Genomic DNA, 12847 nt, shown 5'->3' with positions numbered 1-12847 from the left:
AAGTATCAAGAGTCGTGCAACAGCGATCCCACTGAGAGACCAAAAAGAAAAACCAAAAAACCAAAATAACAAAAAAGAGGGATGCTAGCAAGATGGAAACTGCGTCTAGGCAGCATCAGGAAGTGCATTACCTCAAATGGTAAAATCACCACGTCAGTGCATGTATGCGTGTGTATGTCAGCACATGTACGTGTGTGCATGTCCGCCCATGTATGCATGAGCACAGAACCCCGGTGTGCCCTCATTGTGTCCTGGATTACTCTGGCTGTGTGTGCATCACAGAAACACACAGTCACTTTCAAGATTTCGGGCATCTAGTACCAGCACACGGGCACACACGAAGACCTGAGCTCGCTTTCTCCCAAGACCTCTTCTCCTGCTTCTGTCCATCTTAGGCGACAGGACTCCAACGACAGTGGCCTTGAAGTTCCTGGGAGAAGTTAATCAGGCTCTGCCCCACCTGCAAGATGCTCCCCGCTCCTCTGAAGAGGAATTCTGCCTGCATCATTTTTCTGCTCTCACGTTTGCCATCTGGTGCTTGAAGTTCTCATCGGGTTCAGGAAGCACTTGTTGAACCTGACTAAACGTTTTACTTCTTTGCTGGACAGCTGAGCCATGAAGCCTTTTAGTACACAGCAGTGCAACAGCTCATGCTGGGTCACCTCTTTGTCTCTGTTTTTTTTTTTAAGATTTATTTATTTATTTGAAAGTCAGAGTTACATATAGAAAGAAGGAGAGGAAGAGAGAGAGAGAGAGAGAGAGGCTTTCCATCCATTGGTTCACTCCTCAGTTGGCCACAATGGCCGGAGCTGCATTGATCCGAAGCCAGGAGCTTCCGCCAGGTCTCCCATGTGGGTGCAGGGGCCCATGGACTTCCCAGGCCATAGCAGAGAGCTGGATGGTTAGTGGAGCAGCTGGGATCCGAACTGGTGCTCACATGGGACGCCGGCACTGCAGGCAGCGGCTTCACCCACTACGCTACAGCGCTGGCCCCCACATCTTTGTCTTTGAAATGTGACAATTTAGGAAGAGGAGGGGTGGGTAAGGTGGGCCAGCAGGGGAAGACAGGCACACAGCTGTGTGTGCTTGTAAGCGGGTGAGGATCGGACACTGACAGCGCTCTCAGACTCCACGGTAATTCTGTCCACTTTGACACGGACATGGGAGTAAGACGCGAGAGGACAGCGGGTTCCATCCCAGCAGCCACAAACACGTGAACCTCCACGACTCTGCCTCAGACATTCTTCTTTGGTCAGCTCATCACGTCTCGGCCGTAACTCCCACTTCAATGATACAAGGGCAACTCGGTATGATACATCTAAGGACTCATAGAGGACGTTACAATACGATGCGAGCGGCGACCTGAATATGGAATCCAGGGAGGGGCCATGTGACTCTTTAAAACAGTGGCTGGGGGACGACAGGGAGGTCTCTGAGGGCTCTACACAGTCTACACGACTCAGTGCAACCCAACCCCAGAGCACCAAGTCCGTGGATCAACCTCACGGCCGGTTCTGGGACCGTGCGCTCTCCGAGGACTGCAGTCAAGTCTATTCCAAACCGCGGCTCCCTCCAATCGGAAGTGGGCTGCAATGAATTCCTTATCCCACTACATACAGAAGCATCCCGGAAAGCTCACAATGGACTTCTAGTGTCTGAGCTGTTGTCTGAGTATTTGTATGGCAAGTGCAGAGGCGACTGGCGAGTCCTGGAAGTTGAGTTCTGTGCTGACTTCTCCCCTGCAGAACCTGACACAGACACGGGAAGCTCTGGAAAGTTCCACGCTGGGAAGCTATCTAAGGGATTTGTAGCAAAACCCGCTTTCTTTGCTAACTATTCCAGCTCGGCACTCAGGGAGAGGCAAGGCCTTTCCGACTCGAGCTTTACTTCCTACCCACTCAGCTGAGCGCTCCAGCCGGTACCCGAGTGTTTCTTCTGTCTGCGAGGGATGCTGAGGGCGCCGCGCGGGGTCAGACGCGTTCTTCGGGGACTTGCACACAAGTGAAGCTGGTGCAATTCTAAGCTTCTTACCTTTTCCTGGGTCTGGGTCAATCGTTTCAAAATTGAGGGGCAGGAACCAATGAAAAGAGGAGGCTCGGCTGAGGGAACGGACTCAAAGGAGCGAGGTCAGCGGGGTCTCTGAGAGAGAAACCTGAAGAAGAGCAGCCCCACGGAGAGCCCACGTGGGACTCCCTCCCGCTCACGCCGGCCCCTCCGAGTCAGCCGGAGGAGGGAGGAGGTTCGGCCAGAAAGGTGGCTGAAGATTCCGGATCTCTCTCTTGCTCTGGCTCTCTCTTCGCTCCGGGGCACCGGCTTGCTGTTGTGTCACAGAGTAAGCACAGAGGGTCCGGGCAGGCAACGTGCCGTGCAATGACCTGCAGTGCGTCTGATTACACGTGTTCTCAGCTTTTCCTTGCAACCTTTAAAATCTGAACAGGTTCCTGTTCCATTGCCTGTTTAAATAACCAGGCAAACCCCTCTATCTAGAAATACTCTGTTACAAAAGCAATGTTAATTAGAGGTCACAGTTGGGAGAAAATGAAGCAGCAACCAGCCGAAGTCTGCTGCAAAATCGGTTTTCACGTGAGGGTAACACCTGAACTTGTGTTTGGCAGGGAACTGACAGTCGGGAGCGGTAACTCATTAATTCTGGATCCTGTCACCTTGGTCTCCTACATTTACCTTTACTGTGCAAAGCATTTTTGAACCTCTGATTCAGTCTGCAGTTGAGTATTATAGGGGGACACCTATGCACCCTTGCTTGCTCCGGGTAGTGCTGGGCTCACACCTCTCTCCTGGAGGAGCTGCTAACAGTGGCTGTCGCTCTCCAAGGTGTCCTGGTGGGGACGATAAACGCTCACCCTAATTACCGGGTCCATAGGCAGCTGCTGGCTTTCTTTCTGGAACGCACTTCCCTTCCTTACCCATAAGGCCACTTTTCCGCCTTGGACAGCATCAAAGCACGAAGCCTTTCCTGCATCCGCCCTCCTCATCCTGTGTCAGACGTCTCTGTTGTTTCGCCAAGATGCCCTAGACCCTGGCATCTTCACGGACCTCCACACAGAACCCCAGCTGCCTCCGCGGTGAGGCGCTGGGCAAACTCTGCCACCAGCCGAGCACGCTGTGGGTCACTAGTGGTTGAAGTCACCCAGCCTGGGGGCACCCGGCGCGCTGCAGCTGAGGGCTGCGGGGGCACTGGGGCTTCAACACTTGCCCAGACAACACAGCTGTCCATCCTAGCGTGGACTCCAGTTCAAGGCAGAGCTGCTGGGGTGGAACCTGCTGCTCTCCACGCCAGGGACGCGAGACTGGTGTGGCTCGAGAGCGGATGACGGCAGGCTGCACGGATGGGGGATGTGGAGCAGAAACTGAACGTGGAGACCCTCCCCCCTGGATTCTTGACACCTGTTTGCAGGAAGCCCCCTCTGCCCCGTGCTGCTTGGAGAAGCACCATCTTGGTTTGAATTCCATTGATGACCGCAGTCTCCTTGGACCTAGGATCTGGTCTCTGGTTTTTACCTGTGACTGCATACTGGCTCCTAGCCTTCGATTCAATCTGTCATCAAACCCGAACAGAACTATCTTTGTAAGTCACACTCAAGCTACTAGGAGCTGGGAGGCCATGAGGACATCTGAGAAAAAGTTACGCTGTCACAGTTTTCAAGTCACCTTTGTGGACTCGCACGCAGCCACTCCCTTCCCGCGGCCGATTCAGTGTGAATTTCGGCTTTCTCACTACAGTGCTTGCCTTGTGTTTCCACAATTGTATCCATTGATTCAGAAGGTAGAGGGCAGTGCGCCAGAGCAGATTCTGCAGGGCCCTGCTGAAGCCGCTGCCCCCACAGCGCAGCTACACAGCCTCAGGAAACGGGGCACCTGCACACCAGGTCCTTGGCCTTTCTCTCCTCACACAGCCCCCGGCCACACAGAACTTGGTGCACTCTCCTGTCGATCTGTCCCTTGGCCACTTAATTCTCAGGCCCTCTGAAACCCACAAACCTCGCACAACGGCTCCTTCTTTGCTTCTGAATTTCGCAGATAAGCAACCACACCGTCCGCTCTCTGCCGAGACGTGCCTGTTTCCTGGAGACCGGGTCCTTGTGTCCCCCCCACAGGGCTGAGCCAGGCTGAGCTCGCTCCGTGTCTCTGCTGTGGGGGTCGCTTGCAGGGACACAGGGGGCTATGCGGACCCGCAGGTCCACTGCACAATCTTGTGCACAGAGGACTGTAGCTCTGTGCCCCTTGGCTTTCCTAGGAGCCCGTGTGTTCCCACCGGCCTTTCCCGATCGCCTTCCCTACAGTGGCCACCAAGCTCCTGTCTGCTCCCGTTTCCAACATCGGGTCTGCTGCTGTCAGTCTGACGGTTGCAAGGAGCATGGCACGTCGGTCCTAACACAGATTTCAGTTCACAGTGAGACTGTGTTTGCTGCGTATTTGTTTTTCATTTTTCCTAGAAGAACCTACTCCTGTATGTTGCTAATGTTCCCATCATTGCTAGGCCATTGGTGTGCAGGAATTTTCCAAATTTTCAAATACCAATCCTTTACCAAGGACAAGGGTCTTCTCCCCACGTGGACCTTGTAATTCTGCTTGTCTCAGAGCTTTGCACTGAATGGAAGTTCTCACCAGGAAGCCCGTTAGATATCTTCTGACGTGGACTTTTTCTGTCTTATTTAAGAAATCTTTTCCTCTCTCAACATCACAAATACACAACCCTATTTTTTTTTTTTTTTTTTGACAGGCAGAGTGGATAGTGAGAGAGAGACAGAGAGAAAGGTCTTCCTTTTGCCATTGGTTCACCCTCCAATGGCTGCCGCGGCCAGCGCACCGTGCTGATCCGATGGCAGGAGCCAGGTGCTTCTCCTGGTCTCCCATGGGGTGCAGGGCCCAAGCACTTGAGCCATCCTCCACTGCACTCCCTGGCCACAGCAGAGAGCTGGCCTGGAAGAGAGGCAACTGGGACAGGATCGGTGCCCCGACCGGGACTAGAACCCGGTGTGCCGGCGCCGCAAGGCGGAGGATTAGCCTAGTGAGCCGTGGCGCTGGCCCCACAACCCTATTTTCTTTTAGGAATGTGGGAAATGTTCTTGGACTGATTTCTGTGTGTGGCACAAGGTAGGCCTGCAATTTAATTTTTATTTTTATTTATTTTAAAGATTTTATTATTTATTTGAGAGGTAGAGTTACAAAGAGAGAGAGACAGAGAGAGGTCTTCCTTCCGTTGGTTCACTCCCCAGATGGCCACAATGGCCAGAGCTGCGCCGATCCAAAGCCAGGAGCCAGGCGTTTCCTCCCAGTCTGCCATGTGGGTTCAGGGCCCAAGCACTTGGGCCATCTTCTACTGCTTTCCCAGACCGTAGCAAAAGCTGGGTTGGAAGAGGGGCAGGGGGCACTAGAACCGGTGCCCATATGGAATGCTGGTGCTGCAGGTGGAGGACTAACCCACTGCATCACGGCACCGGCCACCGATTTTATCTTTACCACATGGACAACTCATTGCCATTGCCGAGAAGCCTCTTTCCAGTTGAGTTCAGTTGGCGTCACGGCTGCTGGCTTCTTTGTATCGCTGACTGCGTCTTTCAGGTGGGGGAGCTGATGTCCACTTCCCGTGCTCAGTATCTGCTCTCACACGTCAGACCTTCTCCAAGGGACTTCCTCAAAATTCGTGGAAAAACACAACTGAGAGATGAGTTCATTTCGGCACAAAACACTGAAACCATGCGGGTTTTTCCTCATCTGCGTGTTCCATGGGCTTCTGGGGGATGGATTTTTACACCTTTTTGCTTGCACCAACATAAACCGATCTTCTAGCCTTCTCAAGTATTCCCATATCCGGGTCACCTTACTCCGGATCAGGTGCATCTCACAGCAGCTCCTCACGGGGCCTCCTGGGGTCAGGCTTCCTTCAGCCACCTGAACACACGGTTACTTTGCTCTCCGTTTTGTTTGTAAAAGTCTATGTATTTACTTAAAAGGTGGGGGGAGGGAGGGAGAGAGGGAGTGGGAGAAAGGGAGGGAGGGAGAGAGAGAGCTCATCCAGGGGTTTGCTCTTCCAACAGGAGAGTTCTATGCCTCGCCATCTCTCTCCCTCCCTCCCTCTCCCCCTCTCCCCCCCCCTCCATCTCTCTCTCTTCCTCTCTCTCCCTTTCTTTCTCCCTCTCTCTCTCTCTCCCTCTCCCCCTCCCCCTCCCTCTCTCTCCCTCTCTCTATCCCTCTCTCTCCCTCTCCCCCCTCCCTCTCTCTCCCTCTCTTTCCCTCTCTCCATCTCTTTCCCTCTCTCCCTCTCCCCCCTCTCCATCTCTCTCTCTTCCTCTCTCTCCCTCTCTCCCTCTCTTTCCCTCTCTCCTTCTCTCCCCCTCCCCCTCCCTCTCTCTCCCTCTCTCTATCCCTCTCTCTCCCTCTCCCCCTCCCTCTCTCTCCCTCTCTCTCCCTCTCTTTCCCTCTCTCCCTCTCTCCCTCTCTTTCCCTCTCTCCTTCTCTCCCTCTCCCCCTCCCTCTCTCTCCCTCTCTCTATCCCTCTCTCTCTCTCTCCCTCCCTCCCTCTCCCCCTCTCCCCCCCTCCATCTCTCTCTCTTCCTTTCTCTCCCTTTCTTTCTCCCTCTCTCTCTCTCTCCCTCTCCCCTCCCCCTCCCTCTCTCTCCCTCTCTCTATCCCTCTCTCTCCCTCTCCCCCCTCCCTCTCTCTCCCTCTCTCTCCATCTCTTTCCCTCTCTCCCTCTCTTTCCCTCTCTCCTTCTCTCCCTCTCCCCCCTCCCTCTCTCCCTTTCTCTATCCCTCTCTCTCCCTCTCCCCCCTCCCTCTCTCTCTCCCTCTTTTTCCCTCTCTCCTTCTCTCCCTCTCCCCCCTCCCTCTCTCTCTCCCTCTCTCCCTCTCTTTCCCTCTCTCCCTCTCTTTCTCTTGCTTCTCTCTGTCTCCTGCTGCTGCCTGGCTATGATTTCTCCAGACCTGCACAGTAGCTGACTGGACCTCTTCTCTGCCGACTCTCATCTCTATCACACCACCCGGGGAGCCGGCACTGTGGCACAGTGGGGTCAGCCTCTGCCTGTGGTGCCAGCATCCCATGTGGGCATCAGTCTGAGTCCTGGCTGCTCCTCTTCCAGTCCAGCTCCCTGCTGTGGCCTGGGAAAGCAGTAGAGGATGGCCCAAGTCCTTGGGCTCCTGCACTGAATGGGAGACCAAGAAGAAGCTTCTGGCTCCAGGCTTCAGATCCACGCAGCAGCCATCTGGGGAGTGAACCAATGGAAGGAAGGCCTTTCTCTCTGTCTCTACCTCTCTCTGCACAACTCTGCCTCTCAGGTACATAAATAAATCTTAAAACAAAAATAAAAAAGAACACCCAGGCCCCGACAGCTGCTGGCGAAGCAAGCTCACTGCTTGTTCATGTGATGCAGGGCTTGGGCCCCGGTGTCTCCAGGAAGCAGAGTCCAGGCTCTGTCTTGTGACCCCTCCTAGCGAGGTTCCTCAGGGCAACCCTGCCTTCTGCCGGCAGCTGAGTTCCTGGGGTCCTACACGCACCCACTTCTAGACTCCGCGTATTTCTCAGCCCGGCCAGTTTACCCACACCTTGGAACATGGTTTTCTGTTTGTTTGTTTTTTAACTTGCAAACACTGTTCTGGGAACTGTTAAGGTTTCCACTGGGAGTCAATCAGGATGTTCACTCCCCAGCACTTCCAGAAACACCAGGTGCATTCTGGGTCCTTAACTGCTGACGCAGCAGCCATTTCTACAGACCCCGGGGAGACCCAAGTGCCCATCCGAACACTCCCTGGGCGATGGGCGCCCTCGTCTATGGAGCACGGAGAGGCGCCACCTGCGGGGGGGGGGGGGGGGGAGGACACACGCCGCCAGTCCACACACCTGATGAGAGGCTTGGGCGTCCCTTTAGCCTCACAGCTGAGCTTGACCTTTTTCTCCTCGGAGTCCAAAGGGAACATCACATGACTGGGCTCCTGGATGAAAGCTGGGCCGTGCAGCGTGCGGTCGTCTGAAACAAGAAGAGAAGAGGCCACGATGAAGATGGCCTTCCACATGGGGCACCCAGGAAGCAAAGGGGAGACACCACGCAGGACGGTGACGCGCGGCAGATCCGGTGGGGGCTCTCCTCTGAGGACCCATCTCCTGCGGGTTCCCCGGAAGAGAAGGTGCGGCACCCGCCTCCCTGCTTGCCTACAGCTCCACACAGCTGCCGTCCCCATCCTGGGTACTTCACTGCCCACCCCCCGCCCCCGCCTCACTCCTGTGAGTGCCTCCCACATCCCTCGCCTTCGCCTCACTCCTGTGAGTGCCTCCCACATCCCTCGCCTGCTGTCTCACTACACGAGGCTGCCTGATGTCGCAAGAGGTGCCCTTGCTCTCTGGAGTGGACCTAGATAATCGGACATAAGCAGTGATGGCTCTCACACCGTGCCAATGAAGAGCAGCTACATGCATGGTTCATATAGATGGAGCCTATTAAAATGGCCACCATTCCTGACTCCTCAATCCTGTGCAAGTGATGGAAGACCAGTTTCTCTGCTGGCCCAGCCGATGTGGTCCCAGTCCAGGTCCACCTTGCACAAACACCACACAATAGGGACCGTGCACCGTGGACACCACATGTGACCCAGCAGCCCTGGACTGGGCCAGTGAGCCGAGCCCGAGGTCCGTGTGCCCCGATACTGTGGCAATGCCAAGGGGCAACGCGTTTCTAAAGGTTTTCTCTTGGTCAACGTTTGTGTTGTAACGAAGTCCAAGGAATGGAGAAATCTGCAAGCCATGGTACAGGAGGCCACGGGGACACAACGCCACGAGTGGCCATGCAGTGCACACTGACCAATGCCACGAGTGGCCACGCAGTGCACACTGACCAGAGAGCAGCTCACCGCCGACAACGGTGAAAGGGATTTCCATGTTCAAATCACGCTTAAGCTGTTTCCTTCCCCTAAACATACCAATTTAAAATTCCATCTCTCCCACCTCATAGCTTGTCTTTCTCTACGGTGTACACGTGGCTTCCCGAGCCCTGCCTTTGGGTTATGCACTCTGAGTGCCTGCCTGCGTCGTCCCCATGTGTAGTCTCCTGTGGTGCTGGCAAGGACCAGCAGACACTCGATGAGGATGAGCTGTACTGCAAATCTGTTTTCTCGCTTTTCCCTGTATTCAGTGAGCTCGCTTAGGCACTGCCCAGTGAGCTCTGAGACACTGAGCCGCACCAGGGCTCCGGCAGAGTGAGAGGCAGCTTCGCCCTATGGCTGAGCATCCATTTCTCCGTAGGTGTGATTACTCCCAAGGCTGTGGACAGCAACCCCTCTCCTGGAAAACCTCCACAACCGGCCTCTTGTCGGCAGGTGATGAGCTGGGAATGAATCCACTCAGGGGAATCAGGACTCAGGAAAACAGAGCTGAGTTGGTGCGGGGAGCTAGGTGAGCCTGCCGAGGCAATCGCTAACAAGACTTTTAACCCCAACTTTAAAACCAACAGGCAGCGACCCTTTATGCTAAGGATTTGGCTTCATTCCAGAACGGTGGGGCTGCAGGAGGCTGTGATATTACACCTGTTCAAGGGGGAGGGGGGCGGGGCTGCCAGGAATACCACACAGACTGGGCACAGAGTGACCTCTCGAGTCATTGCAGCCATGCCTCCCCTGCAGAATCCCTCTTCTGCAAGAGACTTTAGCCAAGACAAGAGGACAGCACAGGAGCATGGGATAAACGTAAAAAAATGCACGTTTAGAAATATTCGTTGTCTGAAGCCAGAGATTTCAAAACCCAGACATTTGTATTTCAGATTTTCAACAATCACACACACACTTTCTAAACCCCCGCAGGAGCCGGTCTCGGGCTAGCTGGGTTGCACTGCGAGGTATTAGGTGAGCTTTGGCACTTCTGGTTGAATTCCACATCCCTCATCCAGATCACTAGCTCAGCGGCAAGTGTGGGAGATGTTCTCTGAGAGATAAATATTTCTATTGTCCCCAGCTCCTACATTCTCTGTGTGTATATATAATATCAATCATCTCCATTCATCGGTGCACCCTGATTTGAATTTCATACAGAAATACACAGCCTATTACTGGTAATTCCAAATAAGAAGACGCACAATGCCGATTTCCCAGGATGCAGCTGGAGGGCTGTGGACTAACATCTGTACTCTTTCCCAACGCAGCCGTGCTCTATTTAAATAACAAAAAGGATATTTTTTCTGTGTGTTTTGTAACAAGACCTGATAATAATGATGATTTACATTCGCTATAAATAGCACGTTCCCTCTGAAGTTCTGATTTTCCCTGGCTGAGCACGCCCAGCGCCTGGAAGACACTGCCCGCGTATAGAAGCCCACCGCTCTTCACACACGAGCCGCCGGGCTTCAGGACGCCTCGGTACCCAGGTGCAGGACACAGCACAGTCGCAGCCCCTCAGAGCTGGGTACCAGGACCGCAGAGATGGAAACGTGGCTGTGCTTCCCCAGAGCATCCGTCCTGGGAGCGGCGTCCTCAGCTCAGACGCCTGGGGCGACGCGAAGTTGGTCTGACTTCAGCCCAGAAGCCACAAGGTGACGTCCAAGGACCCCAAACACAGAGATGTGCATGTGCCCTTCCAACGCCCAGAAGGCAGAGCCCTTCCCCCTCCCGTGGCTTCTCTGTGGCAAGGGATTTCCTTCTAAAGAACAAGTGTGGTTTGCACACACGCCGGAGGAGGACCAGGATTTCAGAATATGCTGTGTCCCCCAGGGAGGTCACACACCCTGTGCGTAGCAGCCACAGCAGCCTATGTGATGGAGCTGTGTCAGGCTGGCCACACCCGGACAGCCAAGGGGCTGGTGGCTGTCCCCGCCCAGCCTCCAGGTCATTCTTTCCAGGCCTAAGTCTGAGAACTTCTCACACACTGCCTGCCTCAAGGTCACACCGCCTGCCCATGCTGCTTCTCCTTCAGCCCGGACCTCCTGTGCGGGGCCAGTCTGAGCAGCACACCCTGCGTGACCAACTCACTTCTTCTATTGGGTCCATTTCCTAACATCTTTTTGTTTTCAGTGTTTTGTCACTCAACCTCTTCTTCCCGCCTCCTCCCAAAAGCCTTCCAGAAACAGCCTGGCGATGGAGCTACTCTAAGATTTTCATTACTGAAACACAGGCACAGGATTTTGAGGTCTGAGAACATTATTTAATCTGAAATGTATCTTCCCAGGTCACAGACTAAAAATATACGGTATCTGTAATGGAGCCAAAAATGGTTTTTTGCCTAAAAACAAAATGCCTAAGGCAAGCAGGAACAAGGCTGCTGCGTGGTACTCGGGGTCACTTACTCTGTGTGCAGTGTGGGGACATCGATGGCCTCTATTTTTCCTTTGAGCTACTTTTGCACATGCAAGCAATTCTAGAAATCATGGGGCCAAATCGGACAGCCGGCACCACCCCAGGACAAACATCTCATAGACGGCAATTGTCGGCACGAGAGACCACGGTTGAGCGATGCCTATAGCGATCATTTCTCAAGGCACAGTGGAGAATCCACCTGCCTTGGTTTCACCACAGCCAAGGGTGCTTCTTAGCAGCCAGATGCTTGGACCTCACCCACACCGACTGGATTTCTATTATCTGGGATCAGGAAAAGGACTGGCCGCCCAGCAAGCCATTTCTGTGCTTTGTAAAGTTCGAAAAATCATTGCCTTCAGCTGTGGCCTGAGTACAACTTGCAGCCCTACAGCGGGAAGAGTTCCGGGGAAGAAAGGCAGACGTCAGGGTTTGCTTCCTGCGCAAGATCTCTCCGGGCTGCTGCATGGGGGGAGGCCCTGGACTGCCAGAGTGGCTGTGCGGGTGACACACCTCCCCGGCCTGAAATGTCCTCACCCATTAGGAACTCAGGGAAAGAGGAGAAAGGCAAGATCACGTCGTCTCTGGGAACGCCAAGCTGGGCTCTGCCGTGGCTGTGGTGTGCCCAGTCCCTCAGCCCTGAGTCCAGGCAGGAAGTGCTGCTGGACAGTAAGAGCCTCATCTGAGACCTGTGATGGAGTCAATCTTCCCCAACATCAAACGTCTGACGGCACACCTGGAACCGGGATGAACACCTAGCAGCGCCCTCAGTTTGGGAGTGAGCCGCAGGACTCGGGGCGCAGGGGAGGCACACAGGCTTGCCCGTGAGCTTGGAATGCCAGCCAGGGAGGGCTGATGGGTGGTGGAAGCTGCAGGCTGGGCTGACCGTGGCAGAGGCCAGAGAGCTGGGCTGTGGTGTCTCTCACCCTGTACCCTGCAGAGCCCAGAGAGCAGAGCGAGCCGCCCCATGTGTGTGAGACCAGGCGCAGGCGCTACCTACTCACCTGCAGAGCAAAGCCTGCAGCGAGAACAGGGAAGGTCCCAGCGGCCTGGCCGATGTCCCGCCTGTCCACTTCCTCTCTCCAGGCCATCGAGGGGAGGCCAGGGTGCAGGGCCATGGCTCACACTGCCACCACAATGTCACACGCAGGGCACACACCGGGCCTGCAGTGTCCTGCGGGCTGGGAGCTTTCCGGCCCCTCCTCGCTAATGATCACAGAGACTCATTCTGGCTAAAGAGCTGCACGGTCAGCAGCATCTTGGTGCAGCCACATTATTCTCAACATGCAAAGGCAGCAATCTAAGGACAGGTAGGAACAGACGAGGGGGACGGCGATTCTCCTGAGCGTGAGAATTCCTCCTCCATCCAATCACGGATCCCAGGAATGCCCACGGAGCAGCCACGGTCACCTGTCACTACAAATGTGATTTAGTGTTGCTGGTAGTTACCAGAGCAACAGCCAGGGATGCCAAAGGCCCCCCAAGGGCCTCCGTGGAGAACCGGCCAGCGCACCGCGCTTTCACCAAGTAAGGAGTCCATGTGGCTGCTCGGCTGAGCA

General features: G+C 54.7%; 1 protein-coding gene across 1 annotated transcript in view; it reads right to left on the bottom strand.

Annotated features, from left to right (window-relative positions):
* Positions 1-8030, bottom strand: part of LOC133766705 (contactin-4) — a 268926-nt gene extending 260896 nt beyond the window's left edge. Inside the window, exon 1 of the mRNA XM_062200335.1 lies at positions 7858-8030. Within this exon, the coding sequence (XP_062056319.1) occupies positions 7858-8030 (173 nt within the window). The remainder of the gene's footprint in view (positions 1-7857) is intronic.
* Positions 8031-12847: the final 4817 nt, after the last annotated feature.

This window comes from Lepus europaeus, chromosome 9, assembly GCF_033115175.1.
Source record: "Lepus europaeus isolate LE1 chromosome 9, mLepTim1.pri, whole genome shotgun sequence".
Lineage (NCBI taxonomy): Eukaryota > Metazoa > Chordata > Mammalia > Lagomorpha > Leporidae > Lepus > Lepus europaeus.
This window is presented reverse-complemented; position numbering and strand designations above follow the sequence as displayed.